Raw genomic sequence first — 14,889 nt, forward strand, 5'->3', positions numbered from 1 at the left:
CGGCATATATACATATGGAGGATAAATCTTCTTTTGTCAAGGTAGAGCAAGGCAGAAATGAACTGCAGCAAATGAAGCAATCTATAGTACATTCTATCACCAGTGAGAAAAGTGCCACAGAAAGAAATTTTGTGATTAGATGACTTTAGAAAGGGATGTATGGCATACAAATTATGTAAGTTATACAAATGAACATTTTACCTGTCAAAGGCTGAAACTGTGCTGATCGCCAACAACAAATAAAGGAAACTCTGAGCAGGATATGCTAAGGCCTTGTACTGCTCTAACAGGTTTGAGAGAGTGGATAGCTTGTTTCCTGCGAGAATGTATATTACAATAATGTTCCACACAGCATAGCCAGCAAGAAAGCCATGAGTAAAGAGTCCAATCACCCTAAATGGAGAAGAGATTGTTAGAGTTTTTGTAAGTAGCTGTAATCTCAGCAAAAGTTCATGGTCCAGATTGTCATAGAATCATAGAAGCTAAAGATGGAAAACACCTATTAGGTTATCCACTCCATCTCTGCTAGGACAGGAGGATTGTTCCTTATGTATCATTTCTAGCAATTTGTCCAGTCTAGTTTAAAAAGTCCCAAGCAATGGGGTTTCCACCTGTTCCCTTGAAAGACTGCTTCACAGCCTAAGAGGTCTTACTAAGGAAATTTTTACTGATGTTTAGCCTTTTCTCTATCCCATTACTCCTATAGCTATATTAGTTATATTCCTTTGCAGTGCTCTAAATAATTCCTCTCCAAACTTGGTGTTCATACTCTTCAAATATAGAAGCTATGTGCACTCCTCCCTGCTGTAGCCCCCCAATTCCATTTTAGTAGTATTTTATCCAAACTATATGTATCTTTTTTCCCCCCTTATAAGTAAGTCTCTCCAGCTCAATGATAATTTTTGCTGCTGTTCTCTGAATTCCTTGCTAACACATTGCCCAGAAGTGAACACAATGTTCACACAGTACAAATATACCAGAGCCAGATAGAGAAGAGCTATTATTTTCCTGCTCCATATTATAATGTCTCTGCACTACCAAAAATCACATGGGCCTTTTTGCTACTACATCACATTGCAAACTCATGCCTAATTTGATTTAAATTTCATTCCTAATTCTTTTTCAGCATTACTAATTTCCAAGTTTTTCCCTCATGAGCTACGTATTTTTCAAATATTTTCTTCCCAGATGCATTACAGTAGTTACATATATCTAATTTTTAATCTCTTTCCTCTGTAGGTCCCTGGGTATTACTTCTGTCCTCACGAACATTTGCACCTCTTTCCACTTTAGTTTCATCTGTGAATTTCAGTGAATTTATTACTTCTTCAAGATCATTTCTGACGACGTTAAATAAGACTGGACCTAACACAATCACTAATCACCTCATACTAGCTCATTACACTGCTGTTTATCATTACATTTCACTTTGGTTGTTACAACCTCTCTTCAGGCTAGTCCATTTGCCTTTTTTCTACAAATGGTACACTAAAAACAGCTTCTGCATTTCATTCAAACTAAAAATCTGTTATTTTCTAAAATTATACATGATACATTTACAGTCTCTCCTACAGTTTAAATTCTGCCTGCAATACTGCAACTTTTTCCCTGTCCCCTCAGAAGCAGGCACTCTCAGTCAAAACAAAACAAACTATACTATAATTTGCTAGAGTGCTGAGAAGCTTTAGGCATAGTCCATCAACAGAAAAGCTTGCAGTTATTCAGTTCTGCACTCATCCATTGTTCGTTGAGTGTGTCCAAAGAGACTAAAAGAGACATCTACAAGATAGACAGAAGGCGTTCACTTCAAAAGCATTCCCTAGCCAGAGAGAAAAAGAAATGGATTTCACACAACAGGTCAATATTTTGAAGAAAGAAAAGAGACTATCAGATACCTGAAACCACGGTGCACTGAGAGTGCCACATCCCTGGTGGTCCATAAAGCCTTTACATCCAAAAATACATCAATGTTTTCTGTGGTTTTAACCAATTCTGTGCGGTCAGCTGCCTGGAAACGCCCTAAAAAGAAAATCTTTACTGAATCATGGAGATTACTACTACTTCCTATTATTTGTATTGCAGTAATACTTTGCCCCTTGTCTATACTAGGAAGTTTTACTGACATTCTGCTACCAACATAGCTATTTCAGTAGAATGCGTCTACATGTGTACCACTACAGTGTGTCCTCAGAATCAAGTTGTATCAGCAAAGGACATGCTACACTGTAAGCAGGCATCCAGTGTCTCCCATACCACCATCGGGCACACTAACATCCAGGAAATTTTTGCATTATATTGTGGGATATCATCACTCCTCTCTGGGAACTGTGGGAGTTTGGGATCAAACCCATAATCCACTTTTTCACGCTGTTTTTAAATCCCTCCATTTCTTGCAGTCCAAAAACATAGATGCTGCACAGACCAAAGAATCTTTCGTCTATTTTAAGGACAAGGTAAGTGTTTCTTTTATATTTGTGGAATCTTGGTAACCCATCATGTAGAGGGGATACTGAGGAGTGGATGATGATACAGACAGTGAATGAAAGCAACCAGCTGCTTCAGATATTCATTGACTAGCTGCACACAGAGGAGCGGTGGTTCTTGGCACCGAGTGATGGGACCAGATTGTGATGCAAACCTGGGATGACCTACAGAACTTTTGGATGCAGAAGGTCCCATTCCTGGACTTGTGTTCTGAGCTCACCTCAGTCCTGTAGCAGACACTCCAGAATGAGAGCTGCTTTAATAGCGGAGAAACAGATAGCAATCACTTTCTGGAAGCTTGTAATCCTGGATTGCTATCTGTCAGTAGACAATCAGTTCAGGGTTGGAAAATCAACAGTTGGGATGGTCATCATCCAGGTGTGCGAGGCCATTAAGCATGTCCAGCTGTACAGGATTGGGACTCTGAGCAATGTGTAAGGAAATAATAGATGGATTCTTCCCTAACTGTGGTGGGGTAGTAGATGGAACACATATCCTGCTTCTGTCCCCTGCTCCTATCTTACAGCTGAGTACATAAACAATGATGATCCCCAAGACGTCCTGGCAGAGTACTACGGGAAGGTATCCTACCAGGGTGAGAGAAATGTTCCTCACCTAGAAATGTCCAGAACTACTCACTTGTTACAGGGGACCAGAAAACTAAACATAAATGGTCTTCTCTGCAAGTGGCAGAAGGCCCCCGGGACTCCTGGAGAACAAGTGAACCTGTCCATATCAAAACCCTCCTTCCCCTCCCAAAGCTACCCACACACTGTTTTTATCTCTTTATCTATCTTTTATCTTTCCTGAACTAGATGCAAGTAATATGATTTGGAGTTGAAATCCTGCATCCAATCAGTTTACAACGGATTTTCTGCAAAATCACATACAGTAGAATGAATGCTCACTTATCGAGTTGTGTGTAGCTTACAGTCAGTGCAAGTATGTTTACTGTCTGTAACATATTGAATTGTACTTGGTTATTGTCAAGCATTGCCAGCGAAAGTACTGGCAAAAGTATATATTTGGAAATGGTTTTGGGTGCTTTATCCCGATTCTCTGATTGTATTACTTACTACTACCAGTTCACACCCTGGAAATAAACTGGCTATTTTAAAACAGAATTCCTTTGCTCCCTGCCCTTGCACAGTCGGCTGCCAATTTGACGGGGGAGAAGATGGTGACCTCCCCTCCCCAGTGGGCCCTGGAGAAAGTAAAAAAATGGCATGCATTAACAGGGACAGTAAATTACACCTACAGGTTGCCCCCTTCTTCAATAATTAGTTCTCTCTCTAGGTTCAGCTGGGTCTCAAAGAGGTCCTGGTGTCAGACTTGCATCATCCACATCCCCCTCCTCAGCAAGCTCCTACTTGGTCTGCAGTTCCAGGGTGCCCTGCTCTGGAACTTGCAAAGTGCCTTCTGTCACTGGTGGGTTGCTTGTGGATGCTCTACATGGCATTGAGCTCCACACAAGGTGGATAAATATCAATGAATTATTTTTTAAATAAAAAAAAAAGATTTTTTTTATTTAAATCCGATTTTTTTGATAAAATGCTTTTAGAGGAAAAAACCTATCTAAAGATCGTTTTAATTATGATATCTTTGAGCTATGTATCTCATCATGGAATAGGGATTACAAATTCTAATTCTATAGTATGAAACAATATATTCATGTAATGGTTAAGAAAAATTTTGTAAATGAGTTTCAATAGTTCATGAAATAGGGACCCAATCTTATGGGGTTCCAGGGGCTTCTGTATAGATTATTTAGGTTAATCTTTTTATCTACCCAATGGGACCCAGTGCTTAGTCTAGAAGATACCATCAGAGATGCTTTGTTTTGCAGTTCTCAAACTGTGGATTTGTGTTGCCAGAGATAACATGCTTGTTAACAGCAAAAATGTTTTTAAATAAAATAAATAAATAAATATATAGAGGTGAGAAATAACAGACCTCAACCCTATTGTCCCTCTGCAAATTTGTGTACACAGTCAATCCCTTACCTCTCTCTAAAAGTGCAAAGTTTCATAAAGTTCAATGAATAGAAGATTGTTGGGGGCGGAACAGATCTGGACATGGAGATGAAATCTGGAGATAAATGTGAGAAGGGAGGGACAGGCAGTAGAAACAAAAGTGAAACTATTTGAGCAGCATATTCCAGAAGTCTTGAGGTCTTTCTGAGTGTAGCCTTCATTGATTTGAGATCTACCATACCATTCTCTCACTAGAAGAGAAAACCTATAATGGCAACAGGCCGTAAGAGAGACCCAGGTTGGGAATAAGAACCATTCAAGAAATATATGTTTGCTGATGATGTTTTAAAGAAAGTCACACCAGTGAACTGGTGGAAGTCACTTAAGAACCTGGATTCAGAGACTGTTGAAGTGATAATCTCACTTTTAACAGCAGTAGCTTCTACTACCCGTGTAGAAAGAATATTTTCTTCCTTTGGACTAATTCATTCCAAATTGAGAAATCATTTGGGACCTGAAAAAGCAAGAAAGCTTGTTTTTCTTTTCTAGATTATGAATAAACAGGAAAATGAAGGTGAAGATGACTGAGTAAGCTGTAGAAGCCAATATTTAAAGTTTCTCATGTTGACCTGGCTGACATAATCAATTTAGTTTTTGTTTTTAAAATATTTCATTTAACTATTTGAGTTAAAACAATTTTAACAAAAACAAACCTGATTTTTAAAAACTTGAATGTTTAACTAAATTCAAAAATTCATATGTTTGTTTTGTTAAAATATTATAAGTTTGCTGTTGAATAAAACAATCCAGAATACATAACGTTGTTGTTTTAGTTAAATAAAACAATTTAAACATCTGTCTGGTGATGTTCTCCTCCTAATACAGCATGGCAAGAAAATCCTCCAAATATTAATGATTAATCTGTTGAACTGGAGATATTTATGAAGTCATTGGGAGGTGAACTATCTGCTTCAATTGCGTGTGGTAAATGAAAAAAACAATCATTCATTTTCTGATATAGCTGTAAAACTAATCTGAAAAGTTTTAAAAATAAATCACTTTAAAAATGTATAGTGTGTACCTTCTAAAAATGAAACCTACATCTATCTCTGAGTTGTGAAGAATATGTATTAAGGTTATAACAACCAACAAGAATGCACTTTTATGTAAAAATCCATGACTCTTGAGGGGAAGTACCAGACTTTTTGTTGCCTTCCTTTTTCTTCTGTAAGCCTACTGCAGCTCCTTCCCCTTTGCCTGGCATAGGCCCTCATCCTTGCTGTGTCCCCCTGCTTCTGAATCTCCTTTGCAATATCAGTATATACATCTTGATTCCTGTGGGAATCCACACCTGTGCCTGTACAACTCCATCCACTTCACAGACTGAAGAAATCCAGGACCTCTTTCCTGGACCAGGTAGCAGCATAAGGTTTAGCTGGAATCATGCTGGTACAAGAGCGCTTGCAAAGGTGGCAGGCAGGTTAAGTATTTCCAAAACATGCTGGCAAATTTAAATGGGAGACAGGCTTCCAGTCACTGCAAGCCCTGTGCAGCAGAGTTCAAAAAGTTGACCAGAGAGGTCACTGCTGCTGGGACAGCTGCACTGTGGGCTTGTTGCTGGAGGACTGCATTTGCTGGTACAGGTATTTCTGTCTCCTCACAGGCAATTTGATTGCACAACTATACTGATAGAGGCGTTATGTCACTTGGTGAACTGGTTTAATTTTGCCAGCAAAAGTTCAGGGGTTTGTTGGCTGGACTCAGTTTTTAGTGTGGATTCATGCAGAGCTATGCTGAATACAGTTTTGCCAGTAAAACCTTCTAGTGCAGATCAGACTTTAGAAATCTCAATCAGGATGAAGTCCTTGCAATACTGAGTGCTGCACAGGGAGGAAGACTTTAAAACATTTTGGCTCTTATGTTCCCTAACTGTTACCAAGACCCCAAAACATACCTGGTTTCAATAATAGCTTCAGAACAACTACAGTTTTCACTTAAAAGAAAAATGCTTTAGCATCCCATTTTGTCTCCCATAAAAACCTCTTTCATGCCTCTTCCTTTGTATTCAAAAAGTGTATGAACATACGGGCCTTCCTATAGTATGTTTTCCCTAAAATTTCTCACTAGGGTAGCAACACTGAAAATACTAGTTAGATAAAGCTCCATCAGCTAGACTTGCTCTGAGCCGGGGGATCAGTTAACTGTGTGATTAAAAAACTAGTGCTTGCGGGTCTCGCATCAAGATGAGTGCAAGAGTAATTCTTGCTTTCCATTAATTTAACTTCGGGGAGCGTGACATTTTCAGAAAGAATGCTCTCCTTCAGGAGTACACAATGATATATTTTAAGTCAAATTACACATATGCAGAAATTTGATAACTTTAAAAATATACATAAGGCCACATGCTCAGGTGGTTTTAATGTTGTAACTATTTCTGCAGAAAAATACATTTGGACAACTTCTCTTTTTTAACAGGACAGCATTAACTTTTTCATTATTATTAAAATGTCTGAAGTTAAAAGAATAAGAAATTACTTACGATTTTTTTCAACAAACACCTTGCTCACAGGCTGGCTAGCACCAGTGGGAGCAGCAAACACAAGCTGCTGATCTGGACTTTTTGTTTGTTCATCTTCAATAATGTCCTCTTCCTCCACTCCCAGTTCATTGGAGCATCGTATTTCTGCTGGCCGAGTCCTCCTATCATCACAGGATATGTGGAGAGAAAAAGAACAACGTCAAAAGCTTTAAAGACTAATGCTCTAATACTGTAAACACTTAAGTACACACCTAATTTTACTGGTTTGAATAGTATGGAATACTCATGTATATAAAGTTTCTTCTGCGTGCAACTGCTTGTAGGATTAGGGCCTAAAATTCTTCTTTACGGAAGTATAAAATCACCATCATCAAGCAAACCCCCAATAACTGTTTTAATATTTTACTTTTGTTTTATGACAAACCACTCAGGTGGGAAAAAAGAGACATGAAAAGATTATTGTAATAGAAAGAATGCAGAAGAAATAAGTTAAAGAAAAAAGCTAAATAAACTGAAATACTTAGGCAGGAAGAGAAGTAAAAGTGTTTTAAAGGAGCAACATTCAGAAGCTGAAGGAAAGTGGAGACAAAATAAAGAGCAAAAGTAATGTTCTGACAAAGTTAAGAAATAAGAGTGAAAGTTAAAGAAAAGCAGAAATCAAATGATTAGGTTCTATCTACACTACAGACTCCTACCAGCACAGACAGCTATGTCAGTCAAGGGTGTGAAGAGGTGTGATCCCTGACTGCAATAATTGTGCTAGCTGAAGTCCCTAGCCACACTTTTACTGGTATAGCTTCTTTTATTTGTGGGAGGTGGTTTCACGATACCAGTACAAAGCACAGCTTTGCAGGTATTGCTGAATCCACACTAAGATCACTTTTGCCAGTGCAATAGTGGTATTCCTATACCATTAAAGCACTATAGTGCAGATATGGCCTATGTTACATATTCTGATTTATTTTTTAAATTCTGTGATTTAAGTATTGTATTTATACTATCATGCTCACAATTGTAGTGTAGATTTGAAGAATGTTTAAATTAATAAATTGCCAAAATCTACCTCAATATTTCTTAATACTAAATTCTAAGCATTCACTAAGACCACGGATTAAAAAAAAACAAAGTTAATCCCTGACCCTGCAAAGATTTCCACACACTTACCTTTCCGCACACGAACACGCACAATCTGATTTCCGCACACGCACACTTACATTTCCGCACACACACAATCTGAGTAGCTCCAGAGACATCATGTCTTTGCAGGATCAGGGCCTTAAATACTAACATATATTAACACATTATCATAAGTATTCTGTGACAAGAATTATAATGCACCTCAGAAATTCTCACTTTGTTTTTTTCCGATGTTTACGAATCACTGTTTCTTCAGAGGGCTGGGGATCCATGCCATTTCCAGTATGAAAAAAGGATGTGTTGGGAACATTCTGCTGGGTGAAAGAGGTCTCAGACTCTGAAGATTTAAAATAAACCGCAAAAATAACCTATCTGCAGGCTAGTACAGAGTAGGAAACATATGCACTGAGACATTTGTATAACTATAATGCATTCACTGTGAACAAAAAGCACCATGTTCTGAGTTTCAGTTAATACAAAATGCTAATAGAGGATCATCTATAATTCTCCACTTCCAAAATTTGATGTTTCCATTAATCTTGTGACAATTTTTAACCTATTTATCTTTTAATATACTTTCAACAATTTAGGAATTGTGATTGTGTGCGGCAGTATGGTGCCAGTAAACTAAAGCGTTACATGTTTTCAAAGTAACACTTCTAAGTGTTTCAAAGGCAACTTTCACAGCAAAGACTGATGTGCTGTTTGTCTCATTAAAAATATTAAATCTGGGATCAGCATTGGAAAAGCAATTTTCTATTTTTCACTCTAAGAAATAATCAAAGTTCTTACATTATTTTCTTATGATCACATAAAATCGGCCCACCACTGGTCTTTAAATCTTTTAGCAGATGCAGACACCTCAACGTGTTTGCTTTTGGACTGAAAATAGCTACTTGAATAATACAATATCCTAAAAAAATATTACAAGATTGCTCTAATTTATTCTATTGTTAAAATCAGAAAATATTCAAATTAAAAAACTAGCAATAATGAAACCCTGGAAAATTAAACATTCAAAACTCAGGAAATTCCAAAATGTAAATTTCTACTGGAACACTGATTTGGCCCCAATTCACATTATATATGCATATATTTTATGGTGTAGATTACAAAACCTAGCAGCAGTAATAAAATATGGCTCATATTTAACAAGATAAACGGAAGATACTACATAGATGGCAGAATACTACATAGACGGCAAGACAGAAGAGTTATCACTCCAGTAGAAACCTGAACATCTAGAATTGCATGACGCTTGAGTGTTGGATTTCTCAGCCTACTGCTTCATTGACGTGAATTTTCACAGACTCCAAGGATTTACGCTAGAGATGACTTTGGCCTGTAAACAATGCAGATGCACTTATTCTAATGGCTTAAGAAATAGAAATTTAAGAAGTGGGCTCGCGAGATTTTATGCTGCCAAGCCTAATTCCATCTTCCATCCTTTCTGTCAGTCTCCACATACCGGGAGGCATTCTCTTCTTCTTGCGTTTCCTCTGAGGAGGAGCATCCTGAACCTCAGGAGTTAGAGGCTCGCTACTCTCAGATGGCCGACGGACAGCTGCATGAACGATACCCTCTGAAAAGCAGAATAAAAGAAAAAAAATTCAGTTCAATGGTAGGGTGAGCCTTCCTGGGAAGGCAACCAGGGCATATCTGCACTTTGTATTTCCTCTTTCTCTGTTTAGCTACTAGGTGGAATTCATGTGGAACACACTTTGTGAACAATCCATCTCCTCTGTGAGATGTTAAAGAATACCTGACAATATTTAAATCTATTACAAAAACAGGCATAGTAGTATTTACTTGGATTTGTGTTGAGTCAATTCAGAATTCAGAGCACTTAGTAAAATCATCAGTTTGCAAAGCATTTCATGGCTGTGGATAACTGCCTAGTCTCAAGGACCCAAGCAACTGAGGTAAGCAGGAAGGGAAAAAATAGCAAGAAAAAAAATTCAAGGAATTTGTCAATGCTGTATCAGCACCTGCTGCTTTATTAGCAACCAGAATTGAGGGGAAAAAGCCCAATGACTTTAGTATTAAGACTATAATTCTAACTCATACCGCTTCAGAAGAAAAAAAATCACAATGTATAAAAACTGTGACAAATATGGCAATTTCCTACAATATCTTTGGGAGATCTTATTGAATTACATTTAAATAGTTTTGGAGTCCATTGCATTATAAATGCTAGTTTATGTATTATTGTGGGATTGTATCTAACTTTTCCAGGGGAGAGACATGGACAACGTAAACCCTGGGAAACATTAGGTGCTTCAAGGGACTATCTTAAACAACGTAACAGAAAAGAAGGAACTTTCATGACCAACAAAGTTAAATGGGTTAAGTGGGAAATATATGGGGGAAAGGGAATGCAAATCGCCACATCAGCACCAAACCTTTTGAAGCTACACCCTGAGAAGAGAACCACTGTCTCATTGATTACCTATTCATAGTTTCTGAAGATCAAAGACTCAAGCTAAATAAAGGAAAGGCTAGCCAATGCATAGGGGTGCTTGTTCTGAGGGAATAGCTGTTAAGAACGTGTAACCACAGAAAAACCCCATAGTGGGATTTAAAGAACTGATCATGTCCCAGAGCCATTGCTGGAGTTTGGGGTGATCTCTGGTAAGTTTATTACCATGTGTGTAAGTTATTTTATTTTTCTTAATACGTTTTCTCTGTGATGCTTTCACCATAAGAATATAGGTGCTTGCTTATATGTTTATAGCCTCTGAGGAGAGAGCAAAGCAGGCCTGCTTAGGCAATCTGATTTGCTGGGGAATTTGCAGTGTAAGGAGAGAACTTTGCAGCCCAGAAAAACCCCAGTCAGGAGGAAGAGACAGACAGGTCTCGGCCCAAAAGAGGTGATGGCTGGGGAGTCAGAAGCCTAAAAGTGGGTCCCCTTGTTGGACCATGAAGGGGAAATACAAGTGCAGTTGCTTTGAACTGTGACAATAACCAGTGAAGATGAACGACCCGGGAAGACTAAAAGTTGCCCTGTTAGGAATGGTAGGTATGAAATCCAAGGATGCATTTGTCAGGAGATCAGCTACAGTACAGAGTTCCTCCAGCATTCCAAGTATATCTTTCACTCCTGGAAGCTTCTTACCCAGTGCATTTTTTCCTTTGGGCTTCTTTCTTTTTGGACGACTAAGTGGAATTTCATCTGTAAAATGTAAAATAAAGGAACTAGTTACACACTATGGAGGAATCCGTGCTCTCTTTCTAACAACTCTACTTCAACCCAGAACGGGGAATCCCTTTGGAAGTGAAGAGGATTGGGATTTCCTAGCCCTCTCTTTACACAAGAGAACCCCCATCAGCACAGTAAAGAGAAGGAAGAGTACAGCAAGGAGTGGGGAAGTAATAGGAAATAAAAAACCTGCCCAGACTGCAAGATGTGTTAAAAAAACACATAGGATGGGCATTTAAAAAAAACAAACAAAACAAAAACGAAAACAAAACCAGGAAATTATAATAATGATGCGCCATAGGAAAAATTTCTCATATACAGCATAGTGTCCAATTCTGGTCACTTCACCTCAAGACAGATATAGTAGAGAATGAAAAAGTCCAGAGAAGGGCAACCATGAGGTGAGGCCTGCACAGATGAGTGACTTTAAAGACTCTCTCCTCTTTTCTAAGCTATGTTACTCTCCTCTGAAGATAAGGCCCCTCTAAGGTGTCTCCAATTGACCACCCAAAAGCATAAGCCACTTTCTAAAATCTTGACCCATGTACACATAAAGCACTAAATAAATAAATTATAATACTTAGCATACTGCTTTTAGGCAAAACTTTAAAAACGATTCAACTGATGTCAACAGGAACTGTTAAACAGAATGCACAGCACTTAATACTAAACAAACTCACCTTGGCTTCCACTTCAGATCCAAGATTTTCCCATTTAAATAAAAAAAAAATCAGAAAGGAATATAAAAGGAACAAGAATGTCAGTTTTGAATTAGTTACAACTCAGAACTGTGTTAGAGCTCACAATGCAATTGGTTTATGTGGTCACAGAACTTATACATAAAAGCCATCCACCTCCCCTGAGCCCTATTTCTTTTTACGAACATTTGAATATGACAAGATTGCGGCTGCTTAGCAATAGACAAAACAACAGTCTGTTTGCTACTTGTGACTATGTACAGTTTATTGATTTGTTAGCTGTTCATGAGATTGAAACTTTCATTTTACCTGGCTCTTTAATTGGAACCTGTCTTACTATCTGACACAAACTAACAGAAGAAGTTATATGATAGTGAAGCAAGCAGCTAACAAAAAATATTCAGACTCCTCAAAGCGTTTATGGGCTACTATGTACATATGTCTTAAGGCACTGAAGAGGATTTTCAACTTAACAGACCATAACAACGTTCTTTCCTATCATCAAAATCTACCTTGGCTCATGGATCATTGAACCCTCAGAACCATAACCTCTCCATATTTTGCCTCAATATGGTATTCATTGATATTATTATTTATACCACACTCAAAAGTATGCTAGGCACCAAGTTGATTTTAAAAAGTCTCTGCCCCAAAGTGCTTGCAATTTAAAATACAGATGAGAGACAGCATTCAACAGCAATAAACAATGAGGCAAAGACCAGGAAAAGAAAACAAGGGGTTGAAAATACAAAAGTTACTGAGACTGAAGTAATTTTTAAAATCTTTGATGCATTTTTCCCCTCCAAATGACAGAAGCAATGAGATTTTATGAAGTAAATGATTTCCCAATCTATTTACAACACAAAATTTCTTTTCTACTATATGATTGGAAAACAAGCATCCTATACCCCAAGGCCCATGGAAAGTCAAAGGAGGAAGTTACACATACCCAAACTCTTACATTTTTATGGTACTTTTTAAAAATTAGATAAAAAAAAAGTTATTTGCTGCTAGGCTAAAACTTACATAAAAATGTTAAAAGAAAAGGAGTACTTGTGGCACCTTAGAGACTAACCAATTCATTTGAGCATAAGCTGGTAATAGCTTATCTAAAGTGATCACTCTCCTTACAATGTGTATGATAATCAAGGTGGGCCATTTCCAGCACAAATCCAGGGTTTAATCCAGGGATGGAATGTTGGATTCTTACAACTACAATACCCACCTGCAGAAGTGAAGAAACAGATTGACAGATCCAGAAGAGTTCCCAGAAGTCACCTACTACAGGACAGGCCTAACAAAGAAAATAACAGAATGCCACTAGCCGTCACCTTCAGCCCCCAACTAAAACCCCTCCAACGCATTATTAAGGATCTACAACCTATCCTGAAGGATGACCCAACACTCTCACAAATCTTGGGAGACAGGCCAGTCCTTGCCTACAGACAACCCCCCAACCTGAAGCAAATACTCACCAGCAACCACATACCACACAACAGAACCACTAACTCAGGAACCTATCCTTGCAACAAAGCCCGTTGCCAACTGTGCCCACATATCTATTCAGGGGACACCATCACAGGGCCTAATAACATCAGCCACACTATCAGAGGCTTGTTCACCTGCACATCTACCAATGTGATATATGCCATCATGTGCCAGCAGTGCCCCTCTGCCATGTACATTGGTCCAACTGGACAGTCTCTATGTAAAAGAATAAAAGGACACAAATCAGATGTCAAGAATTATAACATTCATAAACCAGTCGGAGAACCCTTCAATCTCTCTGGTCACGCGATTACAGACATGAAAGTTCCGATATTACAACAGAAAAACTTCAAATCCAGACTCCAGCGAGAGACGGTTGAATTGGAATTCATTTGCAAATTGGATGCAATTAACTTAGGCTTGAATAGAGACTGGGAGTGGCTAAGTCATTATGCAAGGTAACCTATTTCCCCTTGTTTTTTCGTACTCCCTCCCCCCCCGGACGTTCTTGTTAAACCCTGGATTTGTGCTGGAAATGGCCCACCTTGATTATCATACACATTGTAAGGAGAGTGATCACTTTAGATAAGCTATTACCAGCAGGAGAGTGGGGTGGGGGGGAGAGAAAACCTTTTGTAGTGGTAAACACCCATTTTTTCATGGTTTGTGTGTATAAAAAGATCTTCTGTACTTTCCACAGTATGCATCCGATGATGTGAGCTGTAGCTCACGAAAGTTTATGCTTAAATAAATTGGTTAGTCTCTAAGGTGCCACAAGTATTCCTTTTCTTTTTGCGAATACAGACTAACACGGCTGTTACTCTGAAACCTATAAAAATGTTAGTCTATTGCAATTTTTTGTGGTGAAATACAAAACTGAAATAAAGCTAGGTTTATAATGAAACTGCTGACACAGCCTTCACCCTAGCTTCACAAATGCAAGTTTGATTTTATTTTAAACTTTGTTCAGCACAGAATTGAAAGCATATTTGTCTCTTTAAGACACTTAGCAAAATGTCACTAAAGTCAGTGAGAGCTCTATGAGATTTTTGTTGAGTTCATTTTTCTTAATTTCACAACTTTCAAGTACATTCCAGGGCACAAAAATTACCATATTTCATATAATCAGCTAATTTTACCTTGGAACTGGGGGAAGGGCACGGGGTGGGCACTGAAATAAAAAAATCTTCCATTAGTATGTTATGAAACCATCTCCCTTCTAAACCCTTGCTAAGCCATTTCACAGAAACAAGCTAATTCCAAGCATGACTGACACATCCAACAAATATTAAAACTTCTGATAGGCGATTCTGAACATAACATACATATGCATATGTACACAAGTGCATTGAGATCCTTGGATGGAAGGTA

The 14,889-nt window shown here is 38.2% G+C and overlaps 1 protein-coding gene across 3 annotated transcripts in view; it reads right to left on the bottom strand.

The window, feature by feature from the left end:
- The window catches only part of TMEM237 (transmembrane protein 237), a 29,874-nt gene that overhangs the window by 12,530 nt on the left and 2,455 nt on the right, over positions 1-14,889 (bottom strand). For 2 of the 3 annotated variants that reach the window (XM_073306435.2, XM_073306436.2), the window contains exons 2-8: positions 14,658-14,689; positions 11,249-11,305; positions 9,602-9,715; positions 8,350-8,470; positions 6,997-7,157; positions 1,896-2,019; positions 202-393 (exon numbers count right to left, since the gene is read on the bottom strand). In XM_073306435.2, the coding sequence (XP_073162536.1) occupies positions 202-393; positions 1,896-2,019; positions 6,997-7,157; positions 8,350-8,470; positions 9,602-9,715; positions 11,249-11,305; positions 14,658-14,689 (801 nt within the window). Of the gene's footprint in view, positions 1-201; positions 394-1,895; positions 2,020-6,996; positions 7,158-8,349; positions 8,471-9,601; positions 9,716-11,248; positions 11,306-12,012; positions 12,024-14,657; positions 14,690-14,889 lie in introns of all 3 variants that reach the window. The other variant, XM_073306437.2, reaches the window with a different exon arrangement.

This window comes from Lepidochelys kempii, chromosome 11 (assembly GCF_965140285.1).
Source record: "Lepidochelys kempii isolate rLepKem1 chromosome 11, rLepKem1.hap1, whole genome shotgun sequence".
Classification (NCBI taxonomy): Eukaryota; Metazoa; Chordata; order Testudines; family Cheloniidae; genus Lepidochelys; species Lepidochelys kempii.